We start from the raw sequence: 11,438 nt of genomic DNA, 5'->3' as shown, positions 1-11,438 counted from the left end.
ATAACTTTTTTCTGTTTTATTCTATTTTAAATATCTACATATTTTAATTAGATTAGATTATGTATAAATATATGTATATATATTAATTATTAATTGTATATGTATGTGTATGTATACTTTTTGAGTAAAATATGCAAAATGTATACTATATATAAAATAATAGTTGCATATCAAGATATATTTCTGAAAATTTGCAATATAGACAAATTAAATTTTCAGAGAAAATAAAATAGAAACAGAATAAGTCAGCGAAGTAATGAAATGCTAAAAATATCATTCTATCTCCGCCTCATTTAACAGAAATTTAAATTACTTATTTAACTACGCTAATTTAACTATAATAAATTTCAATTAACATTTTTATATATTAATTTTATATATATATTTATTTTGATTTTTAAAATTTATATCCTTTAAAATTGTTTTATGAATTAATTAACTGAATATGATTAATTCTACTGAAAGATCTTCTTGGAATTTTTTTCAGTGACGAATCGTAACGTTCGAAAAGTTGAAAGTAAAAAATACGATTGAAGAATATTCTAATGGCTGACAACTAATTGACCGCAAAGAATTATATATTAAGTCTATAGGAATCGTTTTTTCAAAGTCTTTCATTTTGATATATTTTCATTAATAATCGAATAAATGATTAGGATTATGAAGATGGATTAATCGAGATTAAATCGTAAAAATGAACGAAAGAGAGAACTTACCGGAGACATTTTAGGAAGAAGAAGATGGCGACTCGCCGCAGTAAAGGTGTCCAAGCCGATAAGCAAACCATCTCCTCTGTCAATATAGTCCGAGGATAGTATGCCAACAACATTTGAATCACCATCGACTCTTCGTTTTCCCTCTCGTCGAGCTTCTTTTGCAGCTAGTCTAAAAGGAAAATATTCTAAAATTAATTTCTATTTATCGGGAATAAAAAAGAGAAGATTAAACTTTTATTTGTTATAATATTTGCTGACAGTAATAATGAAATTTTCAATTTTAAATTCCTTTGTATTAAAAATAACAAGATATTTATTTGAATATTGGTAATCTTTGAAATAGCATTTCAAGACTTTCAATAATTTTAAAATTTTTATTTCAAAATTTTTAAGTTTTGAGTTATTTCGAATATAATTATATGTTCTATTTGAATTATATGTTTCTATTTGAAAAAATTTTTAAAATTCAATAAATTTTTTTTTGTCAAAATTATTAAAATCTTTTTTCTGTATTTCATTTCTTTTTTCTTATTCTTTAAATATATTATAAAGTCTATATTATAAAATCTAATAATAATACTATGGATTTTTATACAGCTAAAATAAATTAACATATTTAATTATAATAATATGTAGAAAATATATCATGTTTCAAAATATATTTCAAACTATAATTTATATTATATAATATTGTTATAAAGTTTAAAAATATCAAATTCTATAAATTTTTAAAAATTTTTTATAAACTGATATTACTTCAAAATAATCGTTTTATAATATACCATGTAATATATTATCTATTTATAATTATCTATTTATAATTATCTATTATAATTATCTATTTATAATTTGTTTCTTTTTTGAATAAATTATATAATTCAAGTAAATTATTCAGAATCTTTCCAACTTTTAATATCAGAGATATTAAATAGAAATTTTATTTTTCAAATTGATATTATAATATTCAATTATTTGTTGATTAATATTACAATATTCAATTATTACACAAATCAATATTACTAAATTTATTATATTTACTAAATATTTATTAAAAACTACATTTATTAAAAACAATGCAACTAAATAATTATTGAATTATTTAATTAATTATATTTGAATTTAGACTATTGAATTTAATTTAAATTTAAGTTAATTTTAGATAAATGTAATGTAATCCTAAATCAAATCCATTTGAAATATTAAATATAATTCTACTTAACATATTTTATTTTTTATATTTTATATTTTATATTTTATATATTATATTTTATATTTTATATTTTATAACTCCTAAATTAAAGCCGAAGAACGATAACATAGTGATAATATATAAGAAAAAATTGCCAAAATAGGATACTGAGAATTAATCAAAAGATTATCGAAAACAATAATTCTTTTTCTGCATAATTATTATCATTTTAAATTTCACAATTTTATAAAATATATCGTTTAATATTTCTCAAATTAATCAAATTAATTGAAATATTTTGTACACGATACAGTTTCGAAATGAATCGAGATGTTTCAAATTCCATCACTAGTTGGCAAGCTTTTCTAAAAAGATAAGTGCAAGCATACGATGAGGAAACTTTTTCAATTTCATATGCGCTGTTTCATATGCGTAAATACGTTTATATTCGCTCGTTTCGACGACGATAGTTCGATGGAAGTTGTGTTATCCTACTGTAACATCAATACGGGGAATTACGACTTCGACAAAAGGAACGTTTGACTGGAAAGAGCTCGATAAGCAGACCCGTTGATCGAATGTCGTTATCGAAATATGTACCTATCTGAGAATCGGCTTCACATTCTGATTCCTCTTTCTTTCGGAGACCGTTTATTTAGTTGTTGATCGAACGATCTATGTAACTCGCGTACAAAGGACTCGTTCGAGAGTTATCTAGAATTTGACCAGCTGTCACGTTTTGCTTTCACGATTTGCAAACAGTTTAATGCGAACGTTTCACTTTTAACCACGTTTCGATTCCAATTTCTTTTGTACATATAATGCTATATGGAATATTTATAGTTTGTTAATTCATTAAAGTTGCATGTTATCTATTTGATTCTACTATAAATTGCAGTCACGATAATTTTATTCGACATTAAAATTTTTTAATAAATACAAATGAAACTGCGCTTCTAAAACGACATTATTTGTGGAATATATATTATAATTAAATTGCATGGACTAATAAAACAATGTATATAATTCATTTGAAATACGTAATAAAAAGTGTCGTAATGAATTATTAATTAATATTTAAATACATTTGTTATTTATCGTTTAATTTATTATAATTTAAATATATATGTATAATTATATATAAAAATATATATAATACTTATATATATATATATATATACTTAAAAAAATATATATTCTTGTATCGTTTTATACAAACATAAAATTTTCTTGAATTTACTCTCCTTTAAACTTATAAAAATTCAGCATATGTTCTATTTTGTTTCTTAGTTTATGAATAATGACTCACCTGTATCTCGACGTGACGAAAGAACCAATGATCACTATCAACACGAAGAAACTGCCTCCAATCACGCCTATCATACAAATAGGTCCACATGGTCCATGAGACGCTATATAAAAAAAAGGAAACAGGTTTTAATCCTGAAAATTCCAAGCAAATCGATCAACATAAGAATAGAATAAACATTGGATCAAAATCCTTTTATTCATGTTTTCAAATAGTGTAGAATAAAAATTACTTTCTATAGTAATATTTAAATTATTAAAAATTAAATTTAATAAAAAAATTTTAATAAATTTTACAAACTATTGCAAACTATAATTTTGTTGCAAACTATTCAAAAAATATTATTTTTATTATATTATAAATTTTGATATTATTGTTCAGTAAAATAATTAAAATTTAAAATAATTTAATTTTATGTTAAGCAAATTATATATTTATATATATTTTTATATATTTTTATTATCTAAATAATTTTAAAGTAATTTTAGATTAGAAAAATTGAATTAGATTTAGAATATATTAAAAAAAATGATTATATCATAAATAAATTTCTAATTTGTTTATTATGAAAATTATTATATATGAGGTTATAAGAAAATATTCTATTTGATAATATAATAAAAATAAGAATTGAAAAATTAAAAAATATATTTAAAAAAAATGCTTCGATGTTCTTATAATATCTCAAAAATTAATTTTATGAAAATTATTTCTTCCATTAAATCTGAAAAATTTTTTAAAGGCAAAATTTTTTTATTATTAAAAAATAATTATCAATAAAATTTCGTTTGTATTTTTCATTTCATCAAAAACCTACAAACCTTTTCGAGCGCCAGTCACAACAATCTTATCTTCTTGATTTTGCAATTTTCCCTCCTTCTCTTCTTTTGATTCTTTTCTTTCTTTATTACCCTTCTCAGTATCTTTTATACGAAAACGATCCACGTTGCAAGTGCATTGCAATACATCGTTGCACGCGCAAGTTCCTAAACCACTTTTGATTCCATGTCCATTTTTGTTCATATCAGCGAAGTGCACATCCGCTAAAACGTCAAAATTTAATAATAACCGCTGTTATTTCGCTCAAAAACTCTTTTTTTTCTTGGCAGTTTATACATTCCCTGTTTAATAGCCACATAATTATTCTCAATTCCTGAAGTGTTATCTATGATTTGAAATTGTTGATATTCCAAGTTTTAGATGAGTTATTAAAATATAAAAAATAAAATTTTTATTTGGTTTATCATTGCATTTAATGTTTTTCATATTTATCTATAATACAAGAGAAGAAACGAGCAAATCCAAGAAAAATAGATAAAAATTCAATAAAATTCGTAAAAAAATATTTTTCTTTCTTCATAATAAATGCATAATAAATATTTTTGAAAGAAATTTTAAATATCAAAAATATTTGGAAAAAAAAATATTATAATATCTATATATGTTAAATATTATATATATCTATATAGAAATTGATATGTAAAAAATATTTGAGAATATTTATTTCTTAAATTTATAAAAGATTTAATTTTGTATTAGATGAAATAAGATAGAAATAATGAAATATCTCAGTTAACCGGAAAAATATATATATATTATATAATATAGTATCGTTTATCTAGTCTAACCTTTTAACATAAAGTTTAAAGACGATATATTCATATTATTTTAAGATGCATAATTAATTATCCTAGAATACATATCAACGTAATATAAATTATATAACTTTAATAGTATATTAACATTTAATGGTATATTTAAAATATTTGATTATAAAAAAAATTATAAATGTAAATTATTATTAATTTACCACATTATGTAAATTATTATTTATGTTCATCATATAAGAAGCTATCATTTTCAAAACATTATAAATTTAGTTTTTGATATGATTTATTATTACTTTTAAACATAATTTGATTTTTTTAACATTAAAAATAATATGAAAATCTTATTCTTTAACGATTTTTTACAATATATATATTGTATATATTAATTATTGTATTTAATTATTGTATTGTATATTATTAGTTATTTTTTAATAATGATTTACAAAATATCATAGATGAATAAAAGATATTAAATATTATAATTAACTACATCATTGAAATCGTTAATATAAGAAAACGTTTAACGTTTTAATATAAGAAAAAAATTGTAATATTTGTTCCATAAAACAGGCTTATAACAGTGAGATAAGCACTAAACATGCAAGATATCATGACAAAGAAACATTTATCCTCAATGGAATTAAATTATCGTTCATATTTGAAAAACTCATAATATTGAAAAACATCTAAATGATCAAAAATGAAATTTAAGATTATGATTAAGTTCAATAAATATTAAATAATATTTTTTAAATAAACTAATTAAAAGAATAATAAAAAAGGATAATAAATTATTCAATGATGTTCAAAATATAATTTGCAATTTTATACATCATTTGCAATTTTATATAAAAGACTATTAACTAACAGTTAAAAATATTATAATAAAAAATATATTATTATAATAAAAAATATATATATTATTATAATATATATATAAATAATATTTACAAAAATAAATCAAAAAGATCTAATATAAAAATTTTTTTTTTTAAATGTTGATTAGATTTAAATTTTGAAAATCATGATTTCAATTATTATTTCATCTATTATGGTTTATCATTTTTTATAATTTTAAATAAATTATCCTACGATTTGTTTTGAAATTATCGTATAATTAATGTATTTTGTTTCAGATAAATATTTGTTAAGTCATAAATTACATAAATTTTTTACCTTTAATACTTCACGATAAAAAAAAAGTTTAATTTCTCTTTTTTATAACGACAAACCTTTTCGTATTATATTACATTGCATGATAATTAATCGAGCATTTAAATTGATACGAATATTTTATCTTTAAATTTTCATTAACTCGACCGCAACACTGACACTGCAATACGGTGTTGCATCATTTGTCTGCCTTTCTAGCGCAAATTTAAATTACTTATAACTACCTTCAAAGATAATGAATATGTTAACATTCTGTATGTATAAGATATTATAATTTAATTTTAATAAATAATATTAATTAATTTATCTTTTTTAATTTATCTTAGAATTAAATTAAAAATTAAATTTTAAAATATATTTTGTTAAAGATAATAAAATAAATATAATATTTTATTTTTAGAAGTTCATTATATACGATTTGGAAAAAATTAAAATTAAAAGGAAAATATTAAAAATCTATTGTATCAAATATAAAGTATATAATATATATTTAATATAAGTTATTAGGAATATTTAATATTTAAAATTTGTTAATATTTATCACGTTTATTTATTATATCCCCATATGGTTATATTAACCCTTATCGGATATCAACGCTTTGCATAATAATTTAGATGGTCATCGTTTTACTCGAGTTTTATAGGACAGTAACATATTACATTATTAATTGATAATATTATATTACATTATATTAAATAGATTAAATAGATTATTTATTGTAATTGATTATTCAATAATATTCAATAATTTTATGAATTTTAAAAAATTTTTATTACATATTTTATAAAGAAGTTATAAAAAAAAAACAAGTTAAACAAGTTTCCTAAAAAGTTTTATAGAAATGTAATAAAATAAAAAGTAAAAAAAAAAATATATATTAATTTTTAAAAAACTGAAATGAATCACAATAAAAATTTTTTAAGATAAAATTGTTTCAATTTTTGAAAATTTTATTATTTTAAAGAAAACAGAAAAAACTATTTTCACTATTTTTCTTTTCAACTCAGAAATAGAGTACAAAACTAAGGAAATTTAATATGGAGATAAGAAAGTAAAGTGTTTTATTCTTTAAAAGAATTTTTTTTTTTTTTTTTTCATAAAGAAATAACGATTTCAAAATTGACAATTTTTCAGATAAAATGTAATTATCTTTTAAAAGATTTATATATGAAATATCTAAAATCCTTCAAAAAATAACAATATTAAAACGATTGATGCTAAAACAAATAATATTTGGTATACAAAAATATTAATTGAGATTTATTTATTAATATTTATTATATTATAAATAATTTAATGATGATGTGATGAAAATAAGCATTTTATTTTATTTTTTGATAAAAATAACTTTTTTTTTTAATATGCAATGTTAAATATTTATCTTATTATTGTTTCCTATTGATATTATTACTTATATTATTTTATATCATTATCTTTATTTATCATTCAATATTCAATATCATTTGATATTCTGAATATTATTTCAAAAACAAATTTACAATTATTACAAGAATTAAATTATTCCGTTATTTCTTTAAATAATCAATATTTCAATTTATTATCTAATATTGTTCTTATTTCGAATTTTTTTCATTAATCGGATAAAAAATATGATATCAATTGAAATATATTACTTGTTAAATAATAATTAGAATTAAATTATCTTTTAAAAATAAATTTTGCATCAGAAATAACACAATATGAATTAAAATAAATATGTGCCAAAAATTTTCATCGTAAAATTTTCTATTTAGTCAATAAAAATAATTATTGCAATTTTCTTATTGATAACTTATAAAGTAATTAAGAAATTAAAATTCACAATATTAATGAAATATAAAAAAAAAAATTAAAAACTTACGTTCAATCGTACAATCCTGTGGGCAAATCCGAGGATCCAATTGTTCGAGCTCGTCGCACATATTGTCGGGGCAATACGACAAATTCGGGGAGCAAGTAGGATAATGATCGGACATCATGGAAACTTGATTCGACCGTTTGTTCCATCTCCACATGCATTGCCCGGAAAAGTTGCCTCTGCTGAAAAGCGGATCGATGTGAAAAAATATCTATAGAGCCGTGTTTCGTTGAAAACGATTTGAAAATGAAGACGAAAATAACGCTTTTTCCAAATGGATTTCGTTTGCATTGACGTGAAAGAAAAGGAAAGGAAAACATTGCCACCTATAAAATCCACTGGCGACCCCGCAGCTGGATTCGCAGTCCTCTGGTGTTTCCGCATTAGCGCAGGAATGCAATCGAGTGATTTTGTGGTTGCTGCACGTATCCATTTTCGACGTTGTCAAGTTGATTCTTATAGTCTTCGAGGAAGTGCGATCTTTTCCGTTCCATTTTACTTTAAGCCTGAAATATGGATCAAATTTTTCGATCTTCTCTTCAATTCTTCTTATTGCGATCATTGATCAATTCACTAATTATTTAGGGGAGATTGTGAATTTTTTAATTTTTGATTTTTAATAAATTGTATAAGTAAAATATAATTTTATACATTCGATTATATAAGTAAATAATTAAATGATCTAATTAATGTTATTTTAATGTTTTTCTTGTATTTTCTATGTTAATCAACTAGATGTATGATCGGGATTAATTGATTATTATGAGTATAATAAATTAAAAAAATATTTTATAAAAACAACAAAAATGTGAAAAATGTGAATATAAAATTTAGATATATACATAGAGAAGAAAATACGTAGAAATTTATTAGTCAATTAGTTTCAAATGTTCATTTTTAGTGTTTTTCATGATTTTAAATTACTTATATATATATAAAAAAAATACAGTAATAAACTTTAAAAGATTCATTTAATATTTATACTAATGTAACTATACTGAAAACATAAAATATTTATTTATATAATCAATTTTTCGATAAAAACGGTAATAATTTTCCAATAATGTATAATCATATTAAGAACTAATAACATAATAGAAGTTATTTTTTTCTATTATATACATTCATTTTCACACAAATATGTATAACACATATTTATATGTACAGCACATATAAATATAATATTATATTATATTTATTATATTATATTTAATATTATATTATATTTATTATAATATTATATTTTAGTAACAATTAATTAACTTAATTAATTAATTAACTTATGCCTAATCAATTAGTCCCTAATTTAATCTTATCACAATTTTTATTTATCATTTACGCTTCATTTATAATCCTAAAAGACTTTGCAAATATTTCGAAAAACTAAAATCACATAAGAAAAAGTTGTTCAGAATAACAATCTTGATAATCAAAATCATTGAAATCGAAATGAATGGTATCCTTTTATAAATAATTAACACAATTATATATATTATAACGAAGAGATTCTAAACTTACAGTAAATTAGATGGTTCTGTTTTGAGTAGATCTTCGTTGGCAACATAGACTATACCTCCTCTGTATGTGACAGCGAATGCGCTTGATCCCTGAACGTTAAATGTTATTGAAGGATGCGGCTCGCTAGTTGGTTTGGTGATTCGGGTGTAACGAGATGCGATTCGAGCAACTTTCACATTTGAGGGATAGGAAAACGATTGCTGTTTGTTCGATGGTATTGGCGATAAGGTTGTCGTGGTTGTTCGATGTTCCGGTCCGTAGAAAGTTAGGGTGATGTTTAACTATTGAAACGGAGCGTCGATCGTTAGATGGAGAATTTTTGTACAAAATACGTTCAAATATTGATATGAAAAAATTTGTTATATACTATTTACTATTGATTTATAGAGAAAATTTGTATTTTTGTATTTTGTATATTGAATTTGTAAGAATATAGAAATAAATTAATTTTTAATTTAATAAATTAATTGAGATATTCATATGTTTAATTTTATATCATTAATAACTTTATAAAATATTGTAAAACTCTTATATAATTTATTAGTAGGGGAATGGATTTGTTTATTAATATCTAAGATAAAATGGAATACTTAATTTTAGATTGCTAAAAAAAAATGAAAGGCAAAAATAATATTTTATGCAGAAATCTTAAGTGGATCTTTGATTATAAGAAAATAAAATCTAGTGTTAAAAAAAAATATTTAGTTACGATTTCATGTTAAAATACAATTTTATAAAAAGAATTTTATAGAAGATATTGAAATATAATTTTCATCAAAATAATGGATAAAATGGAATACTCACTTAAAATACTCACTTAAAATCATTAAAAATTATATAATTCTTATTTTTTTAAAACTATTATTTTACATAAAATAATTATCAAGATAAATAATAAATATATATGATGCTAAATATATATGATAATTAAAAATGTAACAAGGAAAATATTAAAATTAAAAAAAATTCAGACATAAACATATAAACGTTTTAGTTTTTCATGAATAAAAATCATAAATAAATATGTTATTTTTTTTTTATTAAAAAAATATTAATTTTTAATTACTATTCTAATAATAAGAATAATTTTAAAGATAAACAATTATCATACGATAATTATTATGTTATTTATATATATTATAATTTAAAATAAATTTATTCAAATCAATGATTGTACATAAAAAAATTATAATCAATTAATTACAATATTAAATAATACCTGAAATTAATTTTTATAAAAATCAGAATAATAATTATTATTATTCAATCTATCTAATGATTTTAATGTTGTAAATTTAATTTTTTATTTTATTATTAATATTTTGTTATTAATGTTATTAGTGTTTAGTATTTTATTCTATTTCATGTTAAAATGTTTATTTTAACATGATTATGTTATTTTGCATTATGACTATGTGATTCTTTTACTTTATTCCATATGAGAAATATTTTAGAAAAAGTTTTATATTTAATCAATTTGACATAAAAAATTGGAAAAAATGTTAAAATATAGTGTAAGAAGCTTATTTATCATAATAGTTTTATAATACTTAGATTATTACATCATCACTGTATTAAAACTTTTATACATTAAAATTTTTTTTTTACACAGTTTTGCGAACTAATAAGAAAGTCTTCATCAATTACTATAATCAATTACAAAATACTTCAATATTTCAATAATAAGTTCATATCATGCGCATTTTTTGTTTAACAGAAACGTTTTACTTTATTTTTTTATTTACTTTCCTTCCTTACTTCCTTTAAGAATAATAAATGATTTTTATATTTTTTAATATGTTTGAAAATAATACATATTAATTAAGAATTGATATAATTTAAATTTCGAAAATAAAATCAAAATTTTTTTTTCGATAATTTTCTCATTTTTTGTATATTTTCATTCATATCTATTTCAAAAATATAAAAAATATTTTTTGAGCAAACTACATTTATATTTTTTTAAAATTTATTTTATAATATTATATTGTAATATTATGATATTCATATTGTAAATTATTTTATTAATTGCTAAATTGTTTAATCCACACTAATTTTTAAATT

General features: G+C 20.2%; 1 protein-coding gene across 3 annotated transcripts in view; it reads right to left on the bottom strand.

Moving 5' to 3' along the window:
* Positions 1-11,438, bottom strand: part of LOC102671944 (proto-oncogene tyrosine-protein kinase receptor Ret) — a 200,808-nt gene that overhangs the window by 11,661 nt on the left and 177,709 nt on the right. For 2 of the 3 annotated variants that reach the window (XM_031510403.1, XM_006615503.2), the window contains 6 exons: positions 9,375-9,655; positions 8,183-8,362; positions 7,860-8,038; positions 4,036-4,257; positions 3,215-3,317; positions 717-885 (listed from right to left, as the gene is read on the bottom strand). In XM_031510403.1, the coding sequence (XP_031366263.1) occupies positions 717-885; positions 3,215-3,317; positions 4,036-4,257; positions 7,860-8,038; positions 8,183-8,362; positions 9,375-9,655 (1,134 nt within the window). The remainder of the gene's footprint in view (positions 1-716; positions 886-3,214; positions 3,318-4,035; positions 4,258-7,859; positions 8,039-8,182; positions 8,363-9,374; positions 9,656-11,438) is intronic. The other variant, XM_006615504.2, reaches the window with a different exon arrangement.

This window comes from Apis dorsata, unplaced genomic scaffold (genome assembly GCF_000469605.1).
Source record: "Apis dorsata unplaced genomic scaffold, Apis dorsata 1.3 scaffold_225, whole genome shotgun sequence".
NCBI classification, from domain to species: Eukaryota; Metazoa; Arthropoda; class Insecta; order Hymenoptera; family Apidae; genus Apis; species Apis dorsata.
Note: the sequence above shows the minus strand (reverse complement) of the source record. Positions and strands in the feature narration are given on the sequence as shown.